Below are 12702 nucleotides of genomic sequence, written 5' to 3'. Positions count from 1 at the left end.
AATAATAATAATAAAGTAAAGCAAAATAGACTACAAAGAGTAGAAGACATAAGTTAGAGGCTAATCATTTAGCCTAAATTCTTACTTTTTATCAACCACAACTGACTCTTAATCTCACAAAACAAACTGAGGGCTGCTGGGGAGAGGGGATTTGGGAGAAGGAGTGGGGTTATGGACATTGGGGAGGGTATGTGCTATGGTGAGTGCTGGGAAGTGTGTAAACCTGGCGATTCACAGACCTGTACCCCTGGGGATAAAAATATATTATATGTTTATAAAAAGTAAAAAATTTAAAAAAAATCTTAAGGAAAAAAAAATAATAATTTCTTACTTTTTAAAGCTGTGCGACCTTAGGTAAATCTAACTACTCTGAGCTTCACTTACCCAGCCATACAATGAAAATATTTCTTCTGATCAGCTATGTGTTGGCTTGATTGTACAAAAGTAAAAAGAAAAGTCTACCAAAAAAAATTCTTGTTATCTGATGCGTGCATATGCATTAAATTTGATTGTCCTTATGGAATCTTCAACATCTAGCATTTAAAGTGGACATATTCTTCCCAAATGGAGGATGGAAAATGGGAGTACAGAGTATCTAACGCATATTCTAATACCAAGTGGCAGATAAGAATACACCCAATAATACAATTTCATGTAGTAGTGTTACCTATTTCGATGCTTTAAAAACAATTCATCATGTTCCAGAGGAAAAAACAAGTTCAAAATGAAAATAGGAAAAAGAGACAACATTTTACTTACTTAATGCTATTAGTAAATAGAACAAAAACATGGAGAAGATATTGTGGTATTGGTGAGGTAAAGAAGACCTACTTCATAAAGGCTAAAAATAAATTGTGAGACTCAAACTTCTTTTACCATATTGGGAAAAAAGGCCAGGAAGAATGCCACTGAAATTATTTTATTTAAACACACAGAATCCCCCTGTGTGTAATTAACTAAATGGACAGACACTGTTTCTGGTCAAAACTGTATCTGATTCAGAGTTTTCTTCACAGCGCATTTAATGTCTTTGTTTCTCAAGCTGTAAATGAAGGGGTTCATCATTGGAACTGCAATGGTATAAAAGACATAGGAGATTTTCCCCTCATCCATAGACCCAGCAGAAGATGGTTTAAGATACATAAATGCACCAGATCCAAAGAAGAGAGAAACAGCAATTATGTGGGAGCTGCACGTGCTGAAGGCTTTGGACCTGCCCTCAGTGGAGCTGATGTGCAGGATGCTGGACAGGATGAAACCATAAGACACAAAGATGGTGACACGGGGCACAATCACATTGATGCCTGCCACAATGAAAACCACCAGCTCATTGACATAGGTACTCGTGCAAGAGAGCTGGAGCAGAGGGAGGATGTCACACATATAACGGTTGATGGTGTTTGCATCACAGAAGGTCAGTCTCAGCATGCATCCAGTGTGAGCCATGGCATCCAAAAATGACACCAAGTATGAACCAAACATAAGGATGGAACACACTTTGGGGGACATGGCAACATTATATAAGAGTGGGTTACAGATGGCCACATAGCGATCATAGGCCATTGATGTCAGCACATAACATTCAGAAATACCAAAACCACACAAAAGGTAAAGCTGGGTCATGCATCCCCTGTAGGAGATAATATTCCTCTTTGATGTGAAGTTAATCAGCATTTTGGGTGTAAACACAGAAGAATAACAGAGGTCTATGAAGGACAAATTCAAGAGGAAAAAGTACATGGGGGTGTGCAGGTGTGCATTCAGCTTGATTAGAGTCACCAAACCCAAATTTCCCAACACAGTGACCATATACATGAGTAGAAACAGGCAGAACAGGGGAAGCTGGAGATATGGCAAGTCTGTTAGCCCCACGAGAATGAATTCAGTCACAAAGGAAGCATTTTCAGGAGGCATTTTCCTCTAAGGGGATCTGTGAACATAGAAAAATTACACAGAGAACAATTCAACATTTCCCACCATATCTCCTCTCACAGGAATTAGGTTTGTACTAGGAATGTCTGAGACTAGCCCAGCCTGGACCCACAGAATCTGCTTTACCATTATCATAAATCTAGTGACATGGACATTTCTTCATGAGAGTCTTTATAAGCTGTTTAAGCAAAGACATTCAAAACCTGGCCTAAAGTATGAAGGCCAGTGCTTCCATATGCCAACAGGACTGATGTGAAAACCAAAGGTTAAGGGAGAAGATTGTACGAGGAGAGAATCACCTTCTCTCATTTCATTTCTTTGACCATGTGACCCCTCCCCTAACCAGTAAAATGGAGGCAGCAACCCAACCAATCTGGTACTGGCCTCTAATGGGGTTTGGATGTGGTGTGGTGGTAATGAAGAATGTTGTTTCTTATCCAAAAATAAAGGACCAGAGTCTAGGAGAGATTAAGTTCCTGCCCCATGTCACAGAGTAAAAACTAAAAATGTACAGGAGTGAGAATTCTGTGCATGGAACTGACAAATAAATTGCACCCTTGAAACCTAATAATGTCTCTGAACCTTCCCTGCACCACCACCCTTACCTAAACAGGTCCTTCTATCAATTTCACATGAGTCTGAGGACTGCAAAAACTAGAAAGAAATTGGCATATCTTAAATCCCTGGACTTCCATCACAAAAGGAAGACATGAGTATAAATAGAATTCAGAAACTTACCCAGTGGAGGCAAGAACACCTTGGTCTTTCCTGCTAGTATTACTCCTGTGATGCTGAAAGGGCAATTTAGTCTCCAAACTTTTGCTTCTTTTGAGTCAATGAGCAAGCAGCCCACACTTAATTTCTGATATGTCCTGGAAATCCTTCTGAACTACACACATAATAATTTCTGATTATGAGTCCTCTTAAGGAGCAGACCAAAATAAACAGACTTTAATATTATCATTTAGCAGAAGACTTCAGTTGAGTGTAATGATACAATGTACTCAATTATAAGCAGGTGAGAAGCTTACTGGGTCTCTTCCACAGGGAATGGTTTCTGGTGTAATAGAGTATTGAGGGGGATGTATTTACACAAAGGACTACAAGGTGTCTCTAATTCTTTAGGGATTCAAAATTTTACTCAAGGTTTCCCTTCAGTGTAGGGATTGGACATCCCCCAAGAGGAGCCAAAAATAAATTCCCATTTCTTGTTCAGCAAGATGACAGAAGAGATAGCCCTAGTCCCTCCAGTCCTCCATGAACACACTGATTCAGAAACATTTCATCATATTCTCCATATAAGTAGTTCAGGTAGTCCTATTCCCAGTTAAAGCATGAATCTAGTCATATTGGATCTTCCAGGAAAATTCTAGATATCCTGTTGTTGTAACACTTTTCCTTGCACATCACCTTCAAATTGGGACAAAACCCCCCAGTTCCTGCATTCTCTCTGGGGAGGGAAAGAATTGTATCATGTGTCCAATGCCCCCAACATTTATTAGGTGTGTCCAGAAGACTGGATTCTAGATAGTTTGTGTCAGAAAGCAGAGGGGATACAAGACACAGCGGACTTTAGCTGTCCATGGAAAGAGACAAAAAAGATGGTGGTTTGGGCTGGAAGTCACCAGAGCTCCTCCCTTGCCTCAGTATAGAGCAGGCAAATGAAAACCCTTTCTTACAGCTTCTCCCTTGTGAGAATTAAATGTGCACTATGTGTCTAGTAACACAACTTCTCTCTGAGCTCCTTAAGGAAATGACTTCAATGTTGCTTGTTTTAGAACACAGACCCAACACAGCATAGTATGGATGCAAGAGGCATAGGAATGCAGGGCGTCCTGCAACTAAGAACAAAGAAAGAGGTTTAGTTTAGATGGTATCAAATTGAGAGGCCTCCAAAGTCTCTGACCAGGCTTGTTGGTGGTAACTTGTCTAATCTCAGGCCAGTCCATGAATGTTAGAACAGCTGGGTGCTGGGTGTTTTGTCTAATGTGCAGAGAGCCAATGAAAATGGATGCAAGTTGAAATACATCCAAAAACAATAAAAGAAAATTCCAAACTGATATTGATGAAATGAAAATATGTGATTTACCTGAAAGAGAATTAAAATGACTGTCAAGAAATGCTCACTGGAGTCAGAAAACAATACACAAACCAAGAGAAAATTTTCATAGAGAGACAGAAAATTTTTAAAACTATTAAATAGAAATCATGGAGCTAAAGAATACATATCTGAACTAAAAAAATTCAGTAGAGGGGTTCAAGAGCAAATGAGATAGAACAAAAGAGAGGATCATGAATTTGATTAAAGATCAATGTAAATTATTCAGTCAGAAGGGCAAAATGAAAAAGAAAAAAAAATACTGAAGAAGGCCTGAGGGACTTATTGGATGCTACCAAGTGGATCAATATATGCATTTCAGCAACCCCAGTAGGAGAAGAGAGTTAGAAAGAACGAGAAAACATATTCAAAGAAAAAAAGGCTGAAAAATTACCAAATCATGGCAACTTCCCAATACTGTGACCAATTTATACAAAGATAAAACTGATAAAAATTGGATAATGAATACATACATACAGAGAGCAAGGGTCAACTGCTTATCCATGCTCTAGTTTACTAAACTGAAATTCTGAAAGCAGCAACACAAAAGAAGCCCCTAACTTACAAAGGAACATGGATAAGGATAGCTGTGGATCTCTCAAGAGAAACTTGGGAAGCCAGAAGGGAGTGGCATGATATATTCACCATGCTGAATGGGAAAAATTGCAGGCAAGAAGAGTCTACACAGGAAGGCTAGAATTCAGAATAGAAGGAGAGTAAAGAGTTTCCCAGACAAACAAAACCTAAAGGAGTTCATGACCACTAAACCAGGACTGCAAGAAATATTCCAGGGGACTCTGACTGGGAATGAAAGACCAAAAGTGACAAAAACTAGAAAGGAACTAAGAAAATCTCCAGAAATGATGACAAACAACTAATAAAATAGCACTAAATTCATATCTATCAATAATAACTCTGAAAGTAAATGGACTAAATGCTCTAAGCAAAGCACATAATAAGGTGTCATAATGGATTATCAAAATAAGACTCATCTATATGCTGCCTCATTGTAGAGACTCATTTTAGACTTAAGACACCTACAGATTGAAAGTGAGAAGACAGAAAATATTTACCATGCAAATGGATCTCAAAGAAAGCCAGAGAATAATACTTGTATCAGACAAACTAGATTTTAAACCAAAGACTATAATGAAGGATGAAGAAAAGCACTATACCATAATAAAGGGGTCTATCCAACAATGATCTTACAATTGTAAACATTTATGTCCCAACATCTGAGCACCCACATATATCATGAACAATTAGTAACAAACATAAAGAAACTCGTTGATAATAATACAATAATAGTAGGGGACCTTAACAACCCAATTACATCAATGGACAGATCATTTGAGGAAAAAAATCAATAAGGAAACAATGACTTTGAAGAACACTCTGGAACAGATGAACTTAGCTCATATATTCAGAATATTTCACCCTAAAGTGGCAGAATACACATTCAAGTGCACATGGGACATTCTCCTGAACAGATCACATACTAGTCACAATCAGGCCTCAACAAGTACAAAAAGACTGATTTCACACCATGCATATTTTCTGACCACAATGTTATGAAACATGAAATCAACCAAAAGAAAAAATTCAGAAAGACCACAAATATGTGGAGATTAAAAAGCCTGTTACTTAACGACAAATGGGTCAACCTGGAAATCAAAATGAATTTTTAAAATATATGAGAACAAATTAAAATGAAAACACAATTGTCCAAAACCTTTGGGATGTAACAAAAGTGGTCATAAGAGGGAAGTATATAGCAGTACGGGCTTACATCAAGAAGCAAGAAAAATCTCAAATAAACAACCAAACCTTATACCTAAAGGAGCTTAAAAAAAAAAACAACAAATGAAGCCAAAAGCTAGCAGAAGAGATATAATAAGGATTAGATGGAAATAAATGATATAAAAACTACAAATATCAAAAATTAATGATGTACTATACATTTGGCTAATTGAATTTAAATGATAAATAAGTAGAAATAAATTTTTAAAAAAGAAACCATAAAACAACAGAACAGATCAATGAAACCAAGGGCTGACTCTTTGAAAAAATTAATAAAATTATAAAATCCCTTGCCAGATGTAATGAAAAGAAGGGGCACATGCACCCCAATGTTCATAGCAGCAATTTCCACACTACCCTAACTGAGGATGGAGCTGAGATGCCCTTCAATAAATGAATGGATAAAGAAGATGTGGCCCATATATACAATGGAATATTACTCAGCCATCAGAAAGGATGAATACCCACCATTTGCATCAACATGAATGAAACTGGAGGGCATTATGATAAGTTAAATAAGTTAAGCAGAGAAAGACTATTATCATATGGTTTCACTTATTTGTGGAACATATGGAATACAGTGGAGGACCAAGGGGAAGGGAGGGAAAACTGAATGGAAGAAATCAGAGAGGAAGACAAACCATTACAGGCTCTTGACTCTGAGAAACAAACTGAGGATTACAGAAGGAAGGGGGGTGAGGGTGGGGTAAATAGGTGATGGCTTTAAGGAGGGCACATGTTGTGATGAGCACTGGGTGTTTTACACAATTAATGAATTGTTGCACACTACATCAAAAACTTGTGTTGTACTATATACTGGCTAACAGAACATAACAAAAGAGAAAAAAAAGAAGGGAAGTGAGAAAATAAAATCTTAGAAAGGAGAAATAACGATACCACAGAAACACAAACTATTGTAAGGGAACATTATGAAAAACTATATGTCAACAATTTGGACAACCTAGAAAAAGACATAATTCCTAGAAACATATAAACTACCAAAACTGAGACAGGAAAAAAATAAAAAACTTGAAAAGACTGATAGCCAGCATGGAAATTCCATCAGTAATCAAAAATTTCCCAACAAACAAAAGTCCAGAGGAATTCTGCCAAACATTTAAAGAAGAGTTAATACCTATACTTCTCAAACTATTCCAAAATATAGAAATGGAAGGAAAACTTCCAAATTCATTCTATGAGGCCAGCATTGGCCTAATATGAAAACCAGACAAAGTCTCCACTAAAAAAGAGAACTATGGACCAATATATCTGATAAGCATGAATGTAAAAATTCTCAACAAAATACTAGCAAATATAATCCTACAGTATTTTAAACATTTATTTACTTACTTGAGAGAGAAAGAGAGAGAAGGAGCTCAAGTGATGGTAGGAGCCGAGGAAGAGGAAGAATTTCTATCAGACTATCACTCCGGCATAGAGCCTGACTCAGGTCTTGATCTCACGACCCCGAACTCATGACCAGAGCAGAAATCAGGAGACAGATGTTTGACCAACTGACCAGAGCAGAAATCAGGAGACAGATGTTTGACCAACTGAGCCACCCTGGCACCCCTAATTGAAAAAGTACTTTAAAACAACCATTAAGAACAACAACAACAAAAACATTCACCATAATCAAGTAGGATTTATTCCTGGGTTGTAAGGGTGGTTCAGTATTTCCAAATCAATGAATATGATATACCACATTAATAAAAGAAAGGATAAGATCCTTTCAATTGATGCAGAAAAAGCATTTAACAAAATATAATAACCATTCATGATAAAAAAAACCCTCAAGAAAGTAGAGGTAGTGTTAACTTACCTCAATATAATAAAGGCCATATATGAAAAATCCACAGCTAATACAATCCCCAATGGGGGGAAATCGAGAGGTTTTCCTCTATGGTCAGGACAACACAGGGGTATTCACTCTCACCATATTTAACATACTACTGCAAGTCATAGCCTCACCAATCAGACAACAAAAGGAAATAAAAGGCATCTAAAACCTGTAAGAAAGAAGTCAAAATTCACTATGTGCACATGACATGATACTCTACATAGAAAACCCAAAAGGCTCCACCAAAAAATTTTTAGCACTGATACACAAAGTCAGTTAAAAGAGCAGATATAAAAATCAATGTAGAGAAATTTGTTGCATTTCTGTACACCAATAATGAAGCAACAGAAAGGGAAATCAAGGTATCAATCCCACTTACAATTGCACCAAAGCCTAAGATACCTAAGAAAAAACTTCCAAAGAGGTACAGGATCAGTACACTGAAAACTATAGAACACTATACAGTGTGGGAGGTCATTTAAAATCATAAGTCAGTGACTACATGGTGACATATGGTAACTACATGTATCCTGGTGAACATTTCATGGTATATATTAATGTCAGATTGCAATGTCATATGCATGAAATTAATATAATTATGTTAACTATACTTCAATTAAAATAAATTAATTTTTCTTTGTGAATACATTGGCTTAAAAGATGAATAAATTATTTTTAAAAATAAATAAATAAACAAACCATTAAGTCAAGGTTTTAATGATGCCAAACAACTATTTGATGCCTGGGTGTCTTGAGATTAGAACCAAGTCATGTTTAAAAGTGTTTTTTTGTTTCTTTGTGCCCTGGAATGTCAACAATTGTGGCAGTCCTTGGGTGCCAATTCTCTGAAATAAACCTTTTCAGTCTTCAAAAAACAAACAAACAAACAAACAATGACAAAAACAAAAACAAACCAAAAAACAAGCAAATAAGCCAACAAGACAGCTGCATTACATTTCACAATACCTGAATCTTGAGTGAAAATTTGAACACTGGTAGAATATTAACTATTATCGAAGTTTTCTTAGAAATATTTAAATCATAATTTGATTAAGGACTAAGGGTTTTTAAAATTGATTTCAAGTTTTTATTTAAATTCTATTGCTTAATATATGGTGTAATATTGGCTTCAGGTGCAAAATTTAGGATTAAGGGTTTTTAAAGTAGCCAGTAATTCTTTCCTCAAAAAAAAAAAAAAAAAAATCCAACATCTTATTCCAGAAAAGAAATTGTCACAATTTGGTTTATCCACCAAGTGTTTCTTTCAAGTTGTCTTTGCTCTCTCGGCTGCTATTTCACGGTTTTTGTAACTTAAAATCCATATGGAAGCAGCACATGGAAGCCAACAAGCACAGGACTGATTTAGCTCTTCCCAGGTCCTCCAGCCTTGCTACTTTACCTGTGTTTTTTATTATGTTCAGTTAGCCACCATATAGTACATCATTAGATTTTAATGTAGTGCTCAATGATTCATTAATTGTGTATAACACCTAGTGCTCATCACAACATGTGCCCTCCCATCTCCTGGTTTAAATATTAAATGACTTGTGCTTTTACCCTACCCAGAGAAATCCTGTGGTCTCCATAATATTTCTAGAGCCTTCTAGAAAGGAAGAGTCACAAAAAGAGATATCTTTCCTCCATCATTTGCTTTCTAAATCCCTTCATCTTGACTTGAATTTTGAATACCAAACATTATTTAAGCTCCTGTCCTCTGTGTTCTTGGTTCCTCATAAATGTGGAGATCAATCTGGCCTTTTGGCCTTCATTCCCTAAAACACTATTAATGTAGGATCGTTGTGCACTGTAAGTTTTATCACAGCTGTATGGACACAAGGTGGGGGCAGAATTGCAGTACTCTAAAGAGCAGGAGACAAAGTCAGATGAAAGATGGTTTTAAACCTCATAGTCCTTTCCTACAGAGAGATTTCTTGTTTCCTGTCCATGTGGTTTTTGTGGTCCTGGCCTAATGTTTGGTGCTGGGTTCCTTTCTCTCCCATGCCCTCATCTCTGAATTACTAGATTCAGACATTCTAAAATATTTTTTAATTAATTTGCAAAAAGCTCCCTGTTTCAATCAATCATCTCTCAACTAGCGTAGCCTAATAGGACTACTCTTTAACAAGAAAAAGAACTCTCACACTATTTTCCTAAAACAACCATTACCCTGAGGAATATTCATGTGTAAGCCAACAAGGCACAGTCAACTTTCAAAATAAAAAAATGCTCTCATATTTTAGGATTATTGAAATAAATTAAAAATAAAAATAATAAAATGAAGTAGACAAAAAGTATATTTGAAAGAGCAATAGACTTAAAATCAGGAGGCTACACTTTATCAAGATGTTTCCTTAATAAGCTGTATGACATAATTCATTAACTTTTCTAAGCTTCAGTACCCTGTCTATGCAATAAATGTATATTGAGAATCACTTGTGTTTCCTATGGTAAATATGAAACCTCTCTCAAGAAATGCTTAACACATAGCATTTAGCTGGAAAATGGATTATATTTTATGGATGTTCTGAAACCTGCTGTATCTGTGAAACAGTGACATTTCAAGGAGACACATTATAGTCCAGGGAAGTGTACAGACAGGAGTACAGATTATCTGATTCCTGAATCCAATAGCACAGTGTAAGAAACCCCCCATAGGTACAAGATCACCATACTGTTACTTTACATGATCATTTACAGAACTGTTTATCCTTTCCAAGAGAAAAAAATAAGTTCCATAATGACAATGTGAAAGACAAAGATAAATTTATTGATTAATCTCATTTCTCAATGGTTAAAGTGGTAAAAAGGAGAAGACATCATGAAAATTATGAGGAAGGAAGGCCTATCATTAAAAAATTGGACTTTCCTCCTCCTTGTCTGACACATAGCCACATTTTCTGGTGCAGTTACAGCACTATCCCCAAACTCAATGATGAAGGTTGGAATAAGTGGATTTAGCCATATTGGGCACCTGGTCACCAGGGCTGCTTTTAACTTGACAAAGTGGATTCTGTCATCATTAAAGACCCTTTCATTTGACCTCAAGTACATAATCTACACATTCCAGTATGATTCCACCCACGGCAACTCAAAGGTACAGTCATGGTTGAGAACAGGAATCCTGGCATCAAAGCAAAGCCCATCTCGATTTTCCAGGAGTGAGAGCCAACCAACATTAAATGGGGTGATGCTGATGCTAAGTATGCTGTGCAGTCCACTGGGGTCTTTGCAACCATGGAGAATACTGGAGCTTAAGTGAAGGTGGGTTTAAGAGGGTCATCATCTCTGCCCCTTCTGCTGATGCCCCCATGGTTGTGATGTGTGCAAACCATGAGAAGTATGACAATTCCTTCAAGACTGTCAACAATGCCTCCTATACCACCAACTCCTTGGCCTCGCTTGCCAAGGTCATCCATGACAACAATGGCATTGTAGAGGGACTCGTGACTATAGTCTCTGCCATCCTGCCATCAAGAAACTGTGCATAACCATATCTGTGAGGCTGTGGTGTGATGGCCAAGGGGCTGCCCACAACAACATCCCTTCTTTTACTGGTACTGCAATGCTTTGGGTGAGGTCATCTCTGAGCTGAATAGGAAACTCTCTGCATGGCCTTCCGTTTCTGCTCCTAAATTGTCAGTTGTGGATCTGATCTGCCACCTAGGGAAAGCTGCCTAATATGATGACATAAAGAAGGTGATGAAGCAGGCATGGGAGCGCCCCTTCAAGGACATCCTGGGCTCCACTGAGGACCAGGTTGTCTCCTGGGGCTTTAACAGTGATGCTCACTCTTCCACCTTCCATGTTGATCCTGGCAGTACATTCAATGATCACTTTGTGAAGCTCATTTCCTGGTATGACATGAATTGGCTGGTGGTGGACTTTATGGACCACATGGCCTCCAAGGAGTAAGAGCCCCGTGGATGACCAGCCCCAGAGATAACAAGAGGAAGAGTGGGGCCCTCAGCTCCTGGGGAGTCCTTGCCCCAACACATCCACAAAAATGCTGAGAATACCCTGACCTCTATATAGTTTCCATCCATTACCCCTATAAAGGAGGGGTATGGAGAGCTCTAACTTGTCATATAATATCAATAAAGTATATTTTACCAAGTTAAAAAAAAACCTGAAAACAAACTGACAGATGACTCAAATTTCCTTCACTATGGTAAGAAAGATATAGGACATGAACACTCCCACCTAAAACTATTCTGATGAAAGAAAGAGAATATAGCAGTCCTATAACTATACCCACAGACAGTGATTCTGACCAAAACACTCTCCTACTCTGGGTTTTTCTCAGAGCAAGTTTAACATCTTTGTTTCTCTAGCTGTAGATGAAAGGGTTCATCAAAGGAACTGTTTTGGTGAAAAAGACAGAGGAGATTTTTCCCTCATCCATAGACACAGCAGAAGATGGTTTAAGATACATAAATGCACCTGATCCAAAGAACAGAGAAACAGCAATTATGTGGGAACTGCACGTGCTGAAGGCTTTGGACCTGCCCTCAGTGGAGCTGATGTGCAAGATGCTGGACAGGATGAAACCATAAGAGACAAAGATAGTGACAGTGGGCACGATGATATTCATACCCACGACAATGAAAACCACCAGCTCATTCACATAAGTGCTGGTGCAGGAGAGCTGGAGTAGAGGGAGGATGTCACACAAATAATGGTTGATGGTGTTTGCATCACAGAAGGTCAGTTTCAGCATGCATCCAGTGTGAGCCGTTGCATCCAAAAACGACACCAAATATGAACCAAGCATAAGGATGGAACACACTTTAGGGGACATGGCAACATTATATAAGAGTGGGTTACAGATGGCCACATAGTGATCATAGGCCATTGATGTCAGCACATAAGCTTCAGAAATACCAAAACCACAGAAAAAGTAAAGCTGGGTCATGCATCCCCTGTAGGAGATAATATTCTTCTTTGATGTGAAGTTAATCAGCATTTTGGGTGTAAATACAGAAGAATAACAGAGGTCTATGAAGGACAAATTCAAGAGGAAAAAGTACATGGG

At 37.7% G+C, this 12702-nt stretch overlaps 2 protein-coding genes and 1 pseudogene across 2 annotated transcripts; 1 reads left to right on the top strand and 2 right to left on the bottom strand.

Moving 5' to 3' along the window:
- Positions 1–981: 981 nt before the first annotated feature.
- Positions 982–1914, bottom strand: LOC111153816 (olfactory receptor 8B3-like). Its single transcript, XM_022513066.1, has one exon. The coding sequence runs from the start codon at positions 1912–1914 to the stop codon at positions 982–984; it is 933 nt and encodes a 310-aa protein (XP_022368774.1).
- Positions 1915–10599: 8685 nt separating this feature from the next.
- LOC111153804 lies at positions 10600–11582 on the top strand (annotated as a pseudogene).
- Positions 11583–11997: 415 nt separating this feature from the next.
- On the bottom strand, positions 11998–12468 carry LOC111153877 (olfactory receptor 145-like). Its single transcript, XM_022513154.1, has one exon. It carries the CDS (start codon positions 12466–12468, stop codon positions 11998–12000), a length of 471 nt encoding a protein of 156 aa, XP_022368862.1.
- Between the last annotated feature and the right edge of the window lie 234 nt (positions 12469–12702).

The sequence above is a fragment of the Enhydra lutris genome, unplaced genomic scaffold (genome assembly GCF_002288905.1).
Source record: "Enhydra lutris kenyoni isolate GAN:26980312 unplaced genomic scaffold, ASM228890v2 scaffoldscaffold34, whole genome shotgun sequence".
Taxonomy (NCBI): Eukaryota; Metazoa; Chordata; class Mammalia; order Carnivora; family Mustelidae; genus Enhydra; species Enhydra lutris.
This window is presented reverse-complemented; position numbering and strand designations above follow the sequence as displayed.